The 20,160-nt window shown below is 35.4% G+C and overlaps 1 protein-coding gene across 2 annotated transcripts in view; it reads left to right on the top strand.

The window, feature by feature from the left end:
• The window catches only part of Aftph (aftiphilin), a 63,968-nt gene that overhangs the window by 30,378 nt on the left and 13,430 nt on the right, over positions 1 to 20,160 (top strand). The window contains exons 3-8 of one of the 2 annotated variants that reach the window (XM_005385699.2): positions 5,326 to 5,477; positions 8,169 to 8,295; positions 8,715 to 8,771; positions 12,074 to 12,196; positions 17,920 to 17,980; positions 19,513 to 19,596. In XM_005385699.2, the coding sequence (XP_005385756.1) occupies positions 5,326 to 5,477; positions 8,169 to 8,295; positions 8,715 to 8,771; positions 12,074 to 12,196; positions 17,920 to 17,980; positions 19,513 to 19,596 (604 nt within the window). The remainder of the gene's footprint in view (positions 1 to 5,325; positions 5,478 to 8,168; positions 8,296 to 8,714; positions 8,772 to 12,073; positions 12,197 to 17,919; positions 17,981 to 19,512; positions 19,597 to 20,160) is intronic. The other variant, XM_005385701.2, reaches the window with a different exon arrangement.

Genomic DNA, 20,160 nt, shown 5'->3' with positions numbered 1-20,160 from the left:
GAGTTACATAAACTACTGTTCAGCTAACTAATCACCAGTTTCTTTATTCCACTCCAGGAGAACTGAAGAGTACTTTTCTTCTTTGTACTTTCAAATTAAAGACATTTAAAATTCAAGTAATTTTTGTAAATAACGTTTTATCTAGTTTGCCATTTACTTTTATATCCTCAGCTAAATATTTAAAAAGTTAATGTGTGTGTGCACTTACTTGTTACTATCAATTTCATTTAGACTGAAATAATGACTCAGTAAAAATTTACAAGTAACTTCGTTGGAAATTATGAATTGTAGTTAGTCTTAGATGAAATTGTTTGCTTTTTTTAAGTATGGTCAAAACCTGTGCAGTTAACAGGGGATGTCTTATCTAATGGCTAGAAATGTTTGAGAAACAAAAGTGGGAAAAGCATGATTTGGTAAAAAGAATATAGGCTTCAGAGTCAGACTTTAGGTCACATCCTTGCTCTGTATCTTAATCGCAATAAAACTGCTTCCGTTTGTGCAGCTGTAGTATGGAAATATATCTTACCTGGCAAGATTTCTTTTGAAAGAGTAATCGAGTAATACATATACATTGTCAAATATAGAATGATACATAGAAAACATTCAGCTATTGTGAGCATGTTGTAACTATATAAATATGCCCTACCTGTGTATAAGAATAACAATAAAATATACTTTTACAAGTAGAACAGTTATGATCCCACTTTAAAGTGAAGTGCTTTTTTTTCTTATACTCCTAATGTTTTTTTATAAACATTAGAATATATCCAGGTTTAATATTTTACTTTATTGACTCCAGTTTTGATGTGATTTGCTTAGGTTAACATTCCAGTACCAGCTATGCAAGAACCTAGGTACTAGAGATTCAAGAATAAGACATAGTCCCTGCCCTCAAAACCTCTGTAATTTTCAGCAATTGAATTTAGAACTGCTTTAATAACAACATATAACATAGACCAAAGCACCTGTTCTGAAAACTGTTTCCTGAGTTCATACTCAACCTCCCCATTTCATATTTATGTGATCATAGGCAAATTAATTTAATCTCTCTGTGTTCCATTTTTCTTATCCAGAAAATAGAAATAATAGTCTTACCTCACTCACATGACTCTTATGAAACTTAAACGGGTTAACATGTGTATTTAGAATAATGTCTCAAGGCCACCCGCTTTCCAGGCCTCTTCTATCCCTCTCAGACAGAAGCTTTCTTTCTCTCAATAAATTCTTCCTACTCTTAAAAAAAAAAAAAAAAAGAGTAATGTCTTGTACATGGTGAGCTCTGTGTCAATATTAAACAACTGTAATGCTTCCATATCACCTTTTGTAGTCTGAGTATGTTCAGAAAACATCTTTTGCTCTCTGTTAATTTAGTCCCTTTCCTGAACTATAAGTCCACATGCTCTGGAATATATTAGCGTCACTGGTCAATGCAGTTTTTTTCTGAGCTACAAAGTGTTTTAAAAATTGGGGAATGGCCCACTGAATCAAAATTAGGAGTAAATTTCTTATAGGCAGATGTGTTTCTCCATAGAGTAAGGTGAATTTATGTAATGTAAACATAGAGTATGTGTTTCTCCATAGAGTAAGGTGAATTTATGTAATATAAACAAAGTTCCCTATTACTTATGGACATTGGAATACACCCAGATTTAATATTTTACATTAGTGACTACAGTTTTGATGTGATATTACATTTTATGTTCAGAGTGACAGGTTGTGTTTTTGTTTTTTAGTGTCTGATTAGTCTCTTAGAATATTTGTTTCTTGAAAGAAACCTGTCTGGATTGCAAGAGAAACTATGACCGTTTGTGGTAGCTTAATTTCTTCTGAGCATATCAGTAGTCTTCTTACATCTTTTCTGCTTAGCAAATTATTGAGACTATGTTCCAGTACATTTTTTAACTTTTAACTTCATTGTGCTTTGGGGAAGCAAAGACTTAAATACAGCTACTCTGTGCTTCATACACTTTGTTTCATAGTGCAGTCAAGACTTAACACACAAATGCCATTAAGCCACCACCAGTATCCAAAGGTTAAAATCTACAAGGAATAGCAGTAACTGGTTCTTTAAAAAAGGAGAAGGAGAAGGGGAAAGGGAAGGGGAAAAGGAACGGGAAGGAGAAGGAAGCTTTTAAAAATATACACTTAAAAACCAGTGTTTTTTCCCCACTTAATGGGAAGATCTTGGGGAGAATGCAGAATACTTCTATTTAATTTCTTCTTAAATCCTACTATGATCAGAATTTATAGATTGAGACAAGTGTTTTCTTTATGATATAGAATGCTAAACAGGGGTAAGAGAAGTATACTTAGTGAGCTTCTACTCTTATTATATTATTCTCTAGCAGGCCACTGTTGTATGTATCACCTGTATAATAACTGTAGTAGTAATAAAAGTTGCTACCTCTGACATTCACTGGGTGTCAGGTTTTTAATCCTTTTAATTCATCGTCTGTCCTGTGAGATAGACCCTAATAGCTCTAGATTGTAAGTGCAGAAATTGAGTCTTAGCCCCTGGTTTCCCAGCCCTCTATTAAAGCGATGTAATTATATCAGCCATTTACTTACTGTAATTAACTACTTGTAGATGAAATGTGGCATTATTTATTATCATGAACAACGTAGTAGTTAGAAATTTTATTTACAGGGTGACTTTATCATCAAATTGGTCAAAGATAGCTGGAAATTGATATACTGTCTTGCTGAACTGAGGACTTCCCTTGCAGTAGAAGATACTTCAGTGGTTTCTGGTTATTTGATATTTATTTATTGCTCCACCTCAGAGGTTCGTAAAGTATGGTCCAGGGGACAAATCTGTCCTGCTACCAATTTTTGTAAATACAGTTTCACTAGAGCACACCCATCCTTACTTGTTTACAAATGGGCTACAAAACTGAAATATGTACTACGTAGCTCTCTGTTGAAAAGATTACCGAACACTGCTCTACCTCATTCCACGAAAGACTTGAAGCATTCGAGTTTTATATCTAACCCTAAAGATTTATGAAACTTCTAAAATTTCTATGTAGGCCTAGGGGGCCTAGTGGCATGTGCCTGTAATCTCAGCTACTCAGGATCCAAGGTCAAGGCCAGTCTGGGCAATTTAATGAGACCTTTCTGAGAATAAAAAGGGCCGGTGGGTTGGCTGGGCGTGGTGGTGCACACCTGTAATCCCAGCACTTGGGAGGCTGAGGCTTTAGGATCTTTGCTAGTTCGAGGCCAGCCTGGGCTACAAAGTGAGCTCAAGGGCAGCCTGAACTGTGTAGGGAGACCCTGTCCCAAAAAAAGACCACAAAAAAGGGGAGGGGAGATGAGGATGTACCTCAGTGGTACAGTGCTTGTCTGGCATGTGCAAGGCCCTGGGTTTGATCCTGTGATACTACAAAATACATGCACGTATACAGACACAGTTTTTTTCCATGTAATTTATATCCCTTATAGAAAAAGGTTTGAAGAATAAAAACTTGAGGTGATGAGGTTAATGTAGTCTTTCTTTTCCTTCATTACATTCCACTCAATTGAGAATTGGTTTACTGCTATACTTATGACCTGGTAGTTATGTGTAATATTGCTGATTGAATGTGTTTTAGGGCATTGGTGATAAACATTTTTTCCTATCCTTTAAAAAAGATAACAGAGGATACAAGAAATATTTAATTTACAGAAAAATAAAATTTGGTCAGGTGTGAGCTTTTGTTTACCTTTGCTGCCCAGGAGGAACAAACCGCTCATCAGGTTTCCAATTAGGTAGTTACATGATCCCTTTCAGAGTAGTGTCTGTCCATCCCCTCTGTTGAAGCGAGGAGGCACCAGGTCCCCTTGACACACTCAGGTTTCACAAGCCTGGGGATCTTGAGTCTATCTTTTACTTTAGGGTCTATAATTGAGAATGTGAAAGCCTTTTCCCATCACACACATAAATATAATGAAGGTATTAGAATAACTTTTGTAGAGTTAACTAAAGAGTACCCTGAGACTAATTATGCAGTGTTGAATTTTTGCTGTGGTACAGCTTCTGAAAGAAACTTTGATTTGGAAAATATATTTATAAAAAATGTTTCCTTTTGTTGTTGTTGTTGTTGTTTATGTCCTGGTTGCTGCCTATACTGCATAACAGAAACCAAGCATTAACTTGTTTTTGTTACTTGGCAGGAAGTATTACAGTGATGTGGCATTTTCTTGTACACTGGGTACCAATTCAGTAGTACATTTAGTCTTCCAAAAGGCTTTAACTTACTGTTTGTGTTCCTATTTGATGTTTAAATAATGAATTGGGCTGAATTTGCAAATATCTTACATGTATCTAAAATACAGTTAGGAAAATAAGAATTAAGTATTCAGATTGCACATATGTAATCCTGGTGACACCAGATCAGTGACCTAAATATAAAAGTTTGAATTAGTAAAAATATTTCAAAGTGCCAACAAATTTATCTGTTGGTAGTGGAAATACTCTCGAGAATATGCCTCTTTACTTGGAGGGAAGGTAGTTTTTGTTCACAAGTATGTATACATATGCAAGAAATAATAGAGACATGGAGTCTCTAGAAGGTAAAATGCAGATCATCAGAATGATAAGTGAGCTGGGCATGGGGGCACATGCCTGTAATCCCAGCACTTGGGAGGCTGAGTCAGGAGGATCGCTGTGAGTTCGAGGCCAGCCTGGGCTACAAAGTGAGTTCGAGACCAGCCTGAACTGCATAGGGAAACCCTGTCTCAAAAAGACAAAAAAGATAAGCAAGCTGTTGAGTTTATCAGTAAAAGGTGAGACATTCTTTCCTACTTTGGCTTGCAGTACTGGCAACAGATATTTTTAAAAGATTTTCACAATTTAAGTGTTTCTATTGAAGAAAAAGATTCTGACTGCTACAATACCGTAATTTTCATAAGCATGCAATCTCGTTGCTCTTAAATCTAGAATGTGGAAGTGATGGAAAGAATATGAATGCTCTTTAGTGTTTTATTTTGATCTAGTTTTGGGCAGATTATTCAGATTGTGAGATTAATTCCTCACTATACAACAGAGTTGTAATTTCTTCGTAGAATTTCTAATGGATTAAAATAATATATGTAAAGTACCACTAGCAGTGTGTAGCTATATTTGTTAGCTACTATATTATCACTATCATCATTTCAGATAATCACATACAGTAATTGTTCCATAAGTAGTTAGTTCTTTTCACTTAGTGTTTTCTACAGGAGTGGTGGTTTCCCTCACTCTCTTACAGTAGTGGACAAGGTGTGTGTTTGTGTTAATGGTAAAACTGTAACATTATTAAAATTGGATTAATGAAAATAAACTTGGGGGGGGTTGTTTTGATGCAGACAGCTTTACTAAACCGCCTGGAGCGAATTTTCGAAGGATGTTTTCCTTCCATATTTGTCCCTGATGCTGAAGAGGAAGTTACTTCCCTGAAGCACTTGCTAGAGACAAACACCTTGCCAATAAAAACAAGAGAGGCCTTAGCTGAAAGTGGGTAAGTAGTACATTTTTTTAAGATAGTATGTGGTCTTACATTTTAGGCTGTTACAAGGCTAACTTACAACTTAATGTTTAAGACCTTAATGATCTTAAAACTTCAGTTTACGTCGAAGAGTAATCATGTGCTAACTTATGTTGAAAAAACTCCTTGCTTCTCTACTTTTGAGCTATTTTTCATACAAACCAGTGTTCTAGTCAGTTAGTGTTGTATATGCTTTTAACTTCCTAGTATGATAGATGAGTTTAGATCTTACCTCTGCTATTCTGCCTCCATCTTCCCAGTGTATTTCAATTGCCATTTTAGATTAATTTTCTTTTTGGTATTTTGAGTATTATAATCATGTAAATTTTGTTCACTGCTAAAAGCCCATTTCCTTTATACAACTTTTTTGTGAACTTTGAACAACGCTAATGTGTGATACTCAGAAAGTTCCCAGTTTTGGTTGGATACACTGGCATATGCCTTTTATCCTGCTGTTTAGGAGGATCATATGAACCCAGAAGTTTGGGGCTAGCCTGGGCAATGTAGATGCACACATACACGCACATACACATACACACACACACACACACACACACACACACACACTTTCAGTCTCAAAAAACATTTTTTTCTAGTTTTGAAGCATTTCAGAGTAGAGATGCTCCATTGGTAAAGTCTGCAAATATTCCAAACAGGTGTTTCCTTACCACAGGTTTACTTGTGATCAAGCCTGTCAGTTATCCTTCCATTTCTTTTTAGTTTTTGCCCCTCCCCTCCAAAAGAAACCCCTCCTATAGTCTCATTCTCATCTAGAATGGTTTCATTCTGGGCCTCTTACCCGTGTCTCAGAATGAGACCTGACCGAAGAGAAACCTCAAGAAGACACGGGTAAGAGGTCAGGTCTCATTTTGCTGGAGCACCTCTTCTAATAACCCCCTGAGGGAGGAACATATGAGAAATAAAATTTTGTTTTATTCTACTCTCACATTAAGCTTATAGTTTAAAAATCTTTGTTGCTAATGTTCTGAAATTTCACGGTGAAGTTTCTTGATGTGTTACTATTTTTACCCATTGCACTGATGACTACTGGGTAAAACCATTCTTTTATATTTCTTTTATATAACCTGGACAGTTACTTTCCCCACATGGTCTCTGTTTTCTCTTTCTGGAACTCCTATTATGAATGCTAGAGGGTCTGGACTGGTTTTCTGATTTTAACTTCAAAGTTATTCTTGAGCCATTCTTCTACATTCTATTACTCTCCACCTCTGAAAGCATCCTTTCCCTCTGCTGGTGTCTCCTTGCATTCATCTAAATCAGTTCCCACTCCTTCATCCTTTTTTGTGACCTCAGTGTCACAAGGATTTTAAGTATCCATTGATTTCATTGAAGATTGAGGTTGTATTTCTATTTCTTTTGGAGGGGGGTAATTTCTGAGGAAAGAAAATGAAAAGCAAGTTTTGTTTTCTGTCTTGAAACTGTTTAGATGCATGTGGTTGGTTTTTTTGTTTGATTCCTCTTCCTTGCCTTTTTTTTTGAGACAGAATCTCTCTATGTAGTTCAGGCTGGCCTCAAACTCACAGCAGTCCTCCAGTCTCAGCCTCCAGAGTACTGGGACTACAGGCAGGTGCCACCATGCCTGACCTCCAAGATTCTTCTTTTATATATATATATATATATATATACATACACATACACAACACATACCATAAAATACACATAGTTACCACTATACTAATAATAGGCACCAAGTAGTAAAAATAACTTGAGAACTGTAGTGTTGTAGCTAAATAAATGATGGTGCATCAACATGATAAACAGCCACTGAAAGAGTCACAGTAGTCTGTGAGTTACCCCTTCCCATGGGGAATATTTTCCAAAACCCTGTGGTTGCCTGAAATTTCAGATTGTATTAAACTTTTTATGCATATAGTTACTATACTTTTTCCTACACATTCACACCTATCAGAGTTTAATTTATATATTAGGCTCAGTAAGAGATATAAAACAATAACTGATAATAAAATAATACATTGTAATAAAATTTGATGAATAATCTTTCTTTCAAAGTATTTTCATTGTATGATATTTGCCTTCTGTGATAATGTGAGATGATAGCAGTGACTATATGCTAAGATGAATTAAGGTTAATACTCAGAACAGCACCCAGCTTAAAACTTAGGAATTATTTATTTCCTGAACTTTCCCCTTAATATTTTCAGACCATGGCTGACCACAGGTAACTAAACCCACAAAAAGTGATCTTAAAGCCACAGAAAGTGAAAGCACAAATAAAGGGCAGCTGCTTTACATATGTAAGTTAGGACATGCTTAAAATCTGAAAAAGGCATAGAAAATCGAATAAATGCTACAGTCGCAACTGTATGTTTGTGGATCACGACTCAGAGAAACACAAATCCTAGCTATATTAAGATAGCAGAATGCTGAGTGATTTCTTCCTTTGAAGTTTTTTCCTTGCATAATACAAAAGGAATAATACAGGTTCATATTGTTTAAGAGTTTAACTTACTTTTCAAATGACTAAGTGTTGGGTCTTGATTTCATTCAGATAACAGTAGTGAACTTACATTAGACACAAGTTTATTTGAAATGTGTAATATGTCATAATCATATTAAAAGTAGAAGTCATGGTAAAAACTCTTGAGTAACCTGTTGTTGGTGTCTTCATCATGGCCTCTACAGGGAACTTCTGGATGTGTGGACCGAGCTACAAGATATCCATGACGCACATGGCTTGAGATACCAGTGGGGCGGCTCCCATAGCAACAAGAAGCTTTTGTGTTCCTTGGGAATAGATACTCGAAACATTGTGAGTTAGTTATTACTTTGAAAAATCCTTTAATCCACCTATGGGTGTTTTTAAAAAAATTTTATGCTTCTGTTCAAGCTCTGATAAGTTAATTCCTCAGAAAAATGAATCTTAGTTGGTTTAAATGTTCCTTTATTTTGAATATGGTGATTTTTAAACATCAGTCTACTTAAATGTTTCTGCAAGCAGCAGTACTTATTTTTAGAAAAAGTTATTTTACTGTTTTCTCTTAACTGTAAAATAATTGGACTAGGAGGTTTAAAAATATATAACCTTATGGGAAATTTAATAGTTTATTTGATACATCAGTTACAATGTATGTAATAAAGCACTGTAAACATATTTTAGAGATTTTTACTGTATGACAAACCATCCTCTAGATTATTCTCTCAATATATGTTTTTCTCTCACATGTGTAGCTCTTCACGGGCAACAAGAAGCAACCTGTTATAGTGCCCATGTACGCAGCAGGATTGGTAAGTACAGAAATGGCTCTGTATATATTTATTATTACTGCATTTACTCTGTACAATACAGCATGACATAGAAGTGTGTGTTAAGAGGCATTTGATGTTGGAATCTTAAGAATGTGTATATGTGTGTGTCATATATTTTATTTCATCAATTTCTTCATGTCTATACAGGACATTTTTTATATTACATTAATTATAGATACTGTTTCTTTTTAGATTGAAAATTAGTTTTATCTTGGTACTATAAGTGCTTACAACTCTATAAAATGCATCTTTGGAGGTTTTTTTTCTTTTGTGAACTTGTTTTTAAAATGAAGCTGAAATACTTGAAGGCTTAAAGATTTTTTTAATCCAGTGGTTATTAATGTTAAATAATACAGTATTGAGGCTATGGATCTACATGAAAGCTTGGAAATACCAATTTACAGTAAATGAAAATGAGTCAGCAAGATACATAATTCATTCTTAGTTTTTCCATTAATATGTTTAAATGTGTTAAATTTTGTTTTTTCAGATACATCAGGTATTACCAGAAAACTAAGGCATTTTCATTCTGTTCTTTTTTGTCTTTTTTTTGGTGGGGGGCGGTCTTTCTGAGACAGGGTTTCGATATGCAGTTTAGGCTGACCCTGAGCTCACTCTGTAGTCCAGGCTGGCCTTCAACTCGCAGCAATCTCCTGCCTCAGCCTCCGAGTGCTGGGATTACAGGCATGCGCCACCATGCCTGGCCCTCATTCTGTTCTTTATCAAGACTCAGTCACGTTTTAAAGTTTGATGTTTATATTTTTTGCTGTGTCATTGAGTAATTGGTGAATAAAAATATCCTGCAAACTAAAAATATTATGTTACTATAATTAATCACTTGGAAATAAAAAGTGCTTTAACAATGAAAGAAAAAAATAAGAACTCTTGGCATTGACTTTAAATTTTACCACTCTAAGTACATGTGAAAGTGTATTTGCTATGGGACTTAACCTTTGTCATATACAAACCTTTTTCATGAATAAACACTAATTATTGGTATTGAATTGGAATGTTTCAGTTTGTTTATTTTTGCAGTTTTGTGGAACTTTCTGTCTTTGAGCTTTCTTACCAGTTTCTCCTTCTTTGTAAATGGTTATCTTGTGTTTTTAAAACACCTTAATGCTCTACTATTGTAGGATCATACAACCCAGAACTTTCCTTTAACTTTTTGATTATTTGGATTTCTTTTTTTCCTCAAGGAGTAGCACTCCGGAGATGGTTGGTGTTAGATTGTCCTGATCTAAATAGAAACTGGCATTCAGAGTGCTGGGGTTAATAACCTACTTACACATAAGTATAGCCTCAGCACTTATATGGGTTCTCTGAGATTTATGAGGAGTTAGAGGCTAAGGCTTACACTTTTCTACCTTATTACTACCTTTATTAGTGATAATTTTATAACATCTCATACGAAGTTTATTTAGTGAATATAAATATCTTGTGATGTCTTTCATTTAGAAACTTACTCTTTTTAGTGTGAAATTTTAATGCCACCTAAATTTTTTCCACTGTTCAATAATCTTTGATCATACCTATAGGGATAGCACCTGAAATGATCATAAGTCACCTGAAAGACTTGTGAAAACACAGATTTCTGGGATAGGGCTTGAGAATTGTTTGCACATCTAAGTCCCCAGAAGCTGACGTAGTAGCTCCGAATTAGAGACAACAATTTGAGAACCACTGGCTAAATGATAGTTCAAATTAGAAAATTTTGTTGGCACTAGTAATTGTTTATCAGATGTATTTTCTCTTTGCATAAGAGCATCCTAGGGGGAGGGTCTTTTTGCGATGGGGTCTTTTTGAGGCAGGGTCTCGCTGTGCATGCAGTTCAGTCTGGCCTTGCACTCACATTGTAGCTCAGGCTGGTCTCGAACTCGCAACAATCCTCCTGCCTCAGCCTTCCGAGTGCTGGGATTACAGTTGTGTACCATATAATGAATACATCCAAACTGTACATTTTCTTTCATTTTTCTAGCTTCTACTAAAGCCTTTTTCTCTTTTTCTATGTCTGTTTTGTTTTTGAGACAGTCTCATTGTGTAGTAAGTCTGGTCTCAAATTCGTGTGTTTGGTTTTGTTTTTGAGATAGGGTCTCACCATGTAGTTCAGGCTGTCCTTGAACTATGTAGCCCAGGTAGGCCTCAAATTCATAGTGATCCTGCTGCCTCAGCTTCCTAAGTGCTGGGATTACAGGCATGTACCACCACACCTGGCTTTCAAGTGCTATTTTTAAATATATAAAACTTTCTTTTTTTAGGTCATTTGCCTGGATTATCTGTTTTATATACTATGTAGTATTGATGGATTGTGCTGGGTTTTTCCTTCTTTGTTTCTATACCCATCCTGGGTGTCTTTGTTAAGGTGAGAAAGTGTTAGATTTGTAACAAAGCCAGTGAGACATGTAAGATGGTTTCGCCTCCACTTGGCTGCTTCTATTTTGCCAGTCCAGGGAGCTAAATACTAAGACTCTGGTGCCTTGGTGCAGGGGGAGGTTCATCAGTGGTAGAGCAAGTGCTTAGCCCTTAGCTTAGTGTGCACTAGGCCCTGGGTTCCATCCCAGAACTGCAAAAACAAAAGTACCTCAGTGCCTTAGTGGAATTAAGGATTGAGAATGAAACACCAAATATCACACTAAAAACTATATAGACATCATGGTATTATATGGCATGTTTCAGAATCAGCTGTAATTTCTCCGGGTGTCACTATGTACAAAGTTTGCCCTTTTCTGCAATTTCAGTTTTAAACATCATAAAAATGTTGGATTCTTAGAATCTAGATGTGATTAATCATTGTTTTTCTACCACATCCCCTCCCAAGTTGTATTTAATATCTTTGTGTAACAATAATATCTATACTCTTTAAGACATGTGATTTTAAATGCAAGGTCTTCCTTCAAAAACTTTTGATTCCAAAGGTTATTGTGAAACAGTTTCCATTATGTTACTCTCAAATTTTCTGTAAATGAATTTTTTCTTTTTTTTTTTTTGCCTTTTTTGAGACACGGTCTCGCTGTGCAGTTCAGGCTGGCTTCGAGCTCACTTTGTAGCCCAGGCTGGTCTCAAACTCAGAACAATCCTCCTGCCTCAGCCTCCCAAGTGCTGGGATTATAGGCATGCACTACTACACATGGCTATAATGAAATTTTGAATGGTCCCTTTTTGTCTTTAGTACTTTCCAAATGACTTGGCTTTTTTATTTCTTCTTTTTTCTGCTACATTAATTCTCTTGAAAAGTTTATGGGTTAATCCTCCCTGAATAATGACTAATGTGCCTTTTACAGGGTATGTTAGAACCCACCAAGGAACCATTGAAACCGCTATCTGCTGCTGAAAAAATAGCTTCCATTGGTCAGACAACCACCATGACACCAGAGATGAACACATGTACATCTGATCATTTTCAGGTAAAAATATCCATGTGGCTTCAGATGTGTTTATGCATGTCTAGACACATATGTCTAGACACACTGATTTTTTTTTCCTTAATATATAACTTTCAGTTTTATATTTTTAAAACTTAATGACATGATTTTGAGTGTTAACTAACATCCCTTGGGATACCGTGAACAACTTATCTCTAATTTTCAAATACAGAAATAAACAATTTGAGAACAGGGTGATTGTAGCTGCCTAAGCCAGTCTAAGCCCTAGCCTCTTGACCTAAAAATGAAGAGCATGAATTAGGTATTTCTACGGTCTCTTGCAGTTTGAACACTGTATGATCATAATTACTGAAATAAATCTGGTAAGTGTTGGATTTTTAAAAGTAATAAAACAGTGCATTTATACCAGCCCTTCCAGTCTGCCGTGGTATATTTTTCCTTGAATCCTCTGAAATTTTAGAAAGCAACAAAGGCTGACTTACCTTTTTAGTTCTTTACCTCTGGCATATTTAAGCACAAATTTTATTTCAGTCCAGAATGTTTAATATTGAAGTCTTTTCTTTCACTTTTTATGTGGGAGAAAAAAACCAGGCCAGTTTGGCTTGCTTACTCTTCCCACAGCAAATTAGAGTTGACTCGATGTTTGTTAAACATTGTTTAGAAGATTAACCTTTTTACATGAACAGTAACATTTCTAAACTATGTTCCTGACCTGAGTGTCATTTCTTGACCTTAAATATCATCAGCTGTATCTAATACAAAAATGTAGAACCTTTTCCACAATATGCACTCCATTAAACATTTGGTCTACTAAAGTGTTGTTCCAGGGTAAAGTAAATTGGGAAAATACCTTACTTCTTATCATAATCCCATAACTACCCCTGGAGATTCACAGCACAGACATTAAGGAATCTGAAGAATACTGTAGTAAATATTTAATTTTAATTTATTCTCAAATGTACTTGACCGCAGGACCTTTTTCTGGGGAGCAGGGGCCGGAGTGAAGGGCATCTTAACTCCAGTGGCACTAGTTTTTGGAGAACATACTGTAGAAAGAATGTATACAGCGTAGGTCTAATACTCTCAACTGTGTTACTAAAAACATCCAATGTTATTGCTGTGCACCACTGTAGTTTATTTTTGGGCATGGCTTAAACATCACTTTAAAGCCAGCTTATTACTGCACTTAATTAGTAGGCAAGAGAACCTGTTATGTACAGTGATTGGATTTACTGATGGTTAGCCACAAGGTGACTTGGGCAAAATGCGTGAGGAGATAGAGTCCGTCCTTAGTTACCTTTCTTTCCTTGCCCTCATATTGCCTCCTGGCTGTTAACTGCTGCCAGGTAGGTACCTGCCACATCTATACAGATTCCAAACTTTCCTCTCTCACAGCCATTTTTGTTTCTACTTCCACCAACATTCTTATTTCTACAGGTTAGGTATAGGAAAGTAACTACTTCGTACAGTTACTAAAAATGAAGCTTTCTTATTGAGACATTTATTGCAAGTTTTTCTTGCCTCCCTCCCTTTTTCTCATCCCTTCAACCAAATCTTCATATTCAATCACATAAGTTAATGCATATTTTACTGGAAATAGTTGTTGCTTAACATTTTTGCCTCATTCTGATTTGATCTTACTAGATACTTTGTTATATCCGTATAGCATAGCTTCTCTTCTTTCTTATTTAATGTAGATTTGACTAAAAGCATATTCCAGATGACCTAATAAAGAACATGTATAGTAGTTTTGTGCTGAGATATGCATGACCTGTATCACTGAATTGTAAGATCCTTGCTCAGCTCTGTACTTCTAATTCGAGTTCAAATAGTTAACACATTGCATGGTGGTGCACACTTGTAATCCCAGGACTTGGGAGGCTGAGGCAGGATCACTGTGAATTCAAGGCCAGCCTGGACTATATAGCAATACCCTGTCTCAAAAAGAAAAAAAAAATCTGCATCTGAAATGTACTACAAAGATTTTCTTTATATAAAATTGTATTTCTTATCACTAGTCTTTGGCATAATATATGTGTATAACTTATTTGGCCATATAGTAAGTCTTACATCTTCCCAATAGTCATATTTTTCAAATGAAACAACCTGTAGTTCTGGAAGCATTGTGTTAGTAAAGACCTGGTTCAGTACATTCCTCTCTCTCTCTCTCTCTCTCTCTTCTTTGTTTTCCATACAACATATTCCACACTCTTTTTTTGTTAAGCATTATTCAGTGGTGGCTTTCAAATTTAACACTGTTCTGTAATTCCCACTATGACTGCATGCTTTGGATCTGCCTGTTCTACCCCAGTTTTGGTACTCATCAAGTTTTATTGTGTTTATTTTTTTTCCCCAAAATTGGCTTGAATTTGTCAATATTATAACCATGACATCTCTGGCTGAGGAGCTAAGAGCTTATTAATAACTGTTAAAGGTATGATACTTTTACTTGAAAAAATGGCTGAGCTGTAAAAATTAGTCATGGTACGTTCTGGTTGTTTTTAATTTTATCTTTATCAGCTGAATTTCAAGGTCTCACTATTTATAGTGCCATTACCAATACTAAGATCAATATCAGAGACTTGAGTTTTCTGGTGCACGTCTGTAATCCCATCTATCTGGGAGGCTGAGGCAGTAGGATCACAAGTTTAAAGATAGCCAAGGCACCTTAGCAAGACTCTGAAAATTTAAAAGGGCTGAGGATGTAGCTCAGTAGTAGAGCAGTTGCCTAGCATGCATAAGGTCCTAGGTTCCATCCCCAGGACAGTGGAAAAAAAAAAAATAATCAATATTTAAACCATACTTTATTCACTGCAGGACAGTCAATTATCCAACAGCTACTCAGTACTAGCAGCTTCTTCTCTTAGGCTGCTTGATGGGACTATTTTAGTTGTGAGTCAAAACTTTAAAGCTAGAAGAAAATGAAAATGATTATCTAATACCATGCTCCATTTTTTTCAATTAAAAAAAGGAACTGGGTGTGGTGGCACATGCCTATAATCCCAGCCCTCAGGAGGCTGAGGCAAGAGGATCACCATGAGATCAAGGCCAGCCTGGGCTACACAGTCCAAGGCTAACCTGAACTACATAGTGAGACCCTGTCTCAAAAATAAATAAGGAACTATTTTGAGAAGACTATCATCAGTGGTACATCTAGAACTAGGTTCTAGATCTTCTGTCTCTAGTCTCTGTGTTTGTTCTGTTATTTGACCTTGTTTCCTTAGTGCTTTTATCTCTGCAGAAATCATCCATACCACATTGCTTCAGATTATGTTAAAATGCCTCATTCCAGTGTGTTCTCTCTGAATTACCTTGGTTGTGAATGTTCTTAGTTTGCCTTTTCTTGCTTAGGTATTTTTTCATCTTCTTTGTTTCCACTAAATTCATTTTAGTATCTTATTGTTATAATTTCGGTTATGCCCTCAACATGCCATATCCCTATATCAAAAGCAGAAATTCCACTGAATTATTTGGGTTTTTTTGGTTTTTGGTTTTTTGGGTTTTGTTTTTTTTTTTTTTTTTTGGTACTGGGAATCGAACTCAGGACCTTGCGCTTGCCAGGCAGGTGCTTATGCCGCTGAGCTATATTCCCAGCCCCTCCTCTGAACTATTTCTAAGCACCCCTGCTACTTGATATCATTTACATAGAACATGTTAATGAAAGAGCTTGCTTGATTTATCCAGAAGTATTGTTACCTACAAAATCTAGGTTTTGTCCAGTTGTTCATTTTTTAATGTGACTATTGTAATGGTCTATGATCCAAAAGTAGAATAAATTGAATCTTTTGGAATGTTTTATGTTTATTTTGAGATCAGCTAAAACCTTTTCTAAATGTGTTTATTAGTCTTGCAGGTTAAAAAGTTTTCACAGGCCTTATTTTTCAACATACTTGAAATAATTATAAATGCACAGAACATTGCAAAAAAGTCCATAAAAGTCCTGTGTATCTTTCACTAGTGTCTGCCTGGTTACATTTACATACTAATAATACAGTGTAAAATCAAGAACTATTACTTTGATGCAATGTGTATACATTGTTCTATGTATGCCTTTTCTACTTTACCACTTGGGTAGAATTAGGTAACCACCACCGTCAGCAGCATACAGTACTCTTCCGTCCTGCAAAGAACTGGCTTTCTCCTTCCATCTTTTATTCCTGACAACCCTAATGTTAGCATTTTACTTGGTTTATATCTTCCCCCTCAACGTCAGGCTGGACCTCTTTTTAGCAGTTTAATACTTAATGCTAATTTGCCTATCATTGTTAGTATGTTTTATCAAATTAATTGTATCATAGGATTAGACTTTCCAAAATAACAAATTCATGCTGGTGTCCTACACAGACTAGTGTCTTTACCTACCCTTCCCCAAAGATGAATATAAAGTTTGAATAGAGCCTGCCTTAACAGCAGAGCAGCTGGATGTGGTGGCACACTCCTGTAATTCCTGCACTCAGGAGGCTGAAGGATCACCATGAGTTCAAGGCCAGCCTGGGCTACACTGTGAGCTCAAAGCCACCCTGAACCACATAGCGAGACCCTGTCTCAAAAGAGAAAAAGGAAAAAAAAAAGTAAAGCATAGTGCTAAGCAATACCAAAAGTGGGGGCAATGATATATTGATATTAAAAGTGTAATACAACCCAGGTTAGTTCCATAAATGTTCTCAGCACCATCTCCAAAACAAGAAAAACAATAACAACTTTTCTTGGTAAAAATATTCTTTAAACAAATGAACGCTCACTTAAAAGTTTTTGAACCGCCTCATATTTTATATTTGCCATTCATTAATTTTATCTTTATATGTTTAGCAGTTAGGAAATTTAACAACTTAGGCTAGCCAATCCATTCTGAGAATTTTTAGTGTATTATTTTAAAAATTAAATTCAGATAACTGACTACAAGTAGTATAGACATCAGAAGTTGATTAAAATAAATATATCAAAGCAACACTGTAAAAAATGCAGGCCTTACTGGTTGTGGTAGCATACACCTATAATCCCAGCACTCTGGAGGTTGAGACAGGTGGATCACTGTGAGTTCCAGGCCAGCCTGGGCTACATAGTGAGTTCAAGGCCAGCCTGAACTACATAGCGAGACCCAGTCTCAAAAAAAAAAGAAAAAAGTAGATTTCATTTAATTTCTTTTGCAATTTGGAAAATTATAAAGAACTAAAAAACATTAAACTTTGAACCTTTTCATTTTGTATTTAAAGAGACTACGTAAATGAACCAAGTCCTACAAGGTCATATAACTACTCAGTGGTTACTCTGTCTTAACCCAAATCTCACTTTTAGTATAGTACCTTCTTCGTTTCATTATATTTTATCTTGTAAGAAATTTTAAATGAGTAGTCATGTAAGCTAAATTTAACTCTTTAGTGAAAAAAAAATCATGAAGTTTTAAAATGTTCTTCTTGTAACTGAGCTAATAATTAAACGATTTGAGAATAGGTTGAAATCTTGGCATAGAAGCATTTATAAATTTGTTTGAAATTGTAAAGATAATTCCATTTTTCAGATAAATCTTTAATGTCAATGAACTGTACAATGTATAAATTTTGCAATTTTAGTTTTTGTTAATACTTGCAGGTAACCTTTTAAATTATAAATTATCCCAGTTTTGTCTTTAGGTACTTTGTTGCCTAATGGTCTTGGTATAATAATTTTTATTTTTACTTTTTAAGTATTCTTTATGTTGCTACAACCTGTACTGATTAATTTTGATTTTTTGGTTTCAACTCTAGGAGTCTCTACCACCCGTCCAGTTTGACTGGAGTAGCAGTGGCCTTACTAACCCTTTAGATGGTACGTCTCTCCGTAGAGCCTCTAGCACCAGAGCTAGAGTTAAGAAAGCTACAAAGTTCAGACAGACTTCTCTCTGCTGATTTCCTTTTTGTTTAAATATAACTTCTTATCTTGGAAATTCAGGCTTTCTTTCTGATTAGTAATTGCCTAAGAAACAAAGCTGTTACTATTATCAACAGTATTAATGTCCAGATACAGGTAGTAGTAGCAAGGCAAAATTTTAGTTTCTTTATGTAAGTAAAAAATAAGCTTTATTTTTTACAAATATCTAGATAGTTTAAATAATATTTTAGCTAGGACCTATTTAATTGAAAAGTTTTTCTGTAGTTTTAATTTATGGAATTTTCTTGGATGCAGAGTCTTGTGGCTAGAGGCTGCTTCAAACACAAAGCACAATTATTTAACTAAAAACTGTGCAAATAAGTCCATATTTATTGACTCAAGGTAGTTTTCAGATTTAATAATATTTTATAGAATACTTATATGCAAATGGAAAATGAATGGTTTTCATGATCCTTTTCTAAAATTTATCTTGAAATACTTACGGACAGTTCCAGAGAGCATTGGTTTTGCTTGTGTTTTTAAAAGAAAATGCTGAAAAAGGAGTAACTGCTAGAATGTGGGGTCTTCAAAATAACGTACAGTGCTAGTGTCTAGCATTCACAAGTTTTAAGTGGACCCTGAGATGTAATTGTTCCTTCTCCTGTGCTAAAGTTATTTGAGCTATTGTCTAGAAGAATATCTGTTGTCATCACCTCAATGGCAACTGTTATTGCCATTGCCTAAAATGCTGTCAGCTTTGCCTTATAGTGGGGGTCCTAGGTCCTGGAAAGCATCCGATTGAATAATACAGTGCTGAAGGAAAGCCTGGATGCACCTTTTGCTGTTGTCTGGTGTCTTCAGTCAAATCATCATGCTTTTTATTAACAAACAACTTCTTTAAAAATGTATACTATTTCTGATTGTTTCAGAGTTAAAGGGGAACAGTACATCTTGAGATTGCACATCAGGGTAGGGCAGTTATGACATTCTTTATTATGTTATTTTAAACTGGGTTAATGTATTGGTGTGTGTCCTGAAACTGACAACTTTATCATTTTTTATCATTAATTAGAAACCAGCATTACTAACATGAGAGATGGATTTGGGAATGTACATTGATTTCATGTCAGGCTGAGATTAAAGTATTGTTTCCCTTTAACGGGTACACCTTCCCCTTGGTCTTTCTGGTATGGCTTCCAGTTTTGATTGAAAGAACGGAACTCCTAACTGAAACCTTACCAAGTGTTAAATTCTTTACATTGTACATGAGAAAATGTACATTGAATTAAATTGTTACTTTAAAAATGTCCTTAGTAACGAAAAACTAATCCTGTACACATTGTTTTAATGTTGATTTTTAAAATGTGTAATGACTACTAATTATAACCTGCATGTTCAAGTGTGTGTCTTACCCCTTTTTACACATAACCCCTCCTCCCTTGGCTTACCTTCTGTGTGGCTGCCTACCAACATGGTCACTGAATTTCAAGCTAGTGGAGGTTCCACTCTTCTGAACCTTGATTTCTTTGGGCCCGTGGATGACAGTAGCTCTAGCAGCAGCACCACAATCCCAGGTCAGCAGAGTGTTAAAACCACAATTCTAGTTAATTTACTAAAAGCATGACCACAACACTTGACTTTCCTATAAACAAGGAAATAAGTAGATTGCATTCTCTATAATGTCTTTTTAAATACTTTTCTTTACTCTGTTGCTATTTTCTAGTATCTGACTACTACAAATGACTTATGTGAACTATATTTTAAAGCAAACATTCTCAGAGTGTAATATTCAAAGCTGATGGTAGTTTCTAGTAGTGTAGCCCTAATGTCCTTAGACAGTGAAAGGCAGGACCCTACCCCCCATTGAGTGGAAAAAGTAATATTTTTTATTTGTATTTTTAAAAACATATTCCATAAAGCTGTTGAAAAATATTTAGAGAAACAAGCATATTTTAGTACACAGAGGTGACTTTACATTGTAGCACCTGTAATAATGCAACTTTTGTAAATTAAATTCTAGCATTTTACTTAGTTGTTTGTTAGTGCTGCTAAATATATACAAGTAATTAGGTTCTAGAATGTTGGAGATTAGTACATAGTTATGTAGTCTCCCATAGAACTTTATTTTTATGTAGCCT

The sequence above is a fragment of the Chinchilla lanigera genome, unplaced genomic scaffold, assembly GCF_000276665.1.
Source record: "Chinchilla lanigera isolate Chin_1 unplaced genomic scaffold, ChiLan1.0 scaffold00023, whole genome shotgun sequence".
Classification (NCBI taxonomy): Eukaryota; Metazoa; Chordata; class Mammalia; order Rodentia; family Chinchillidae; genus Chinchilla; species Chinchilla lanigera.
This window is presented reverse-complemented; position numbering and strand designations above follow the sequence as displayed.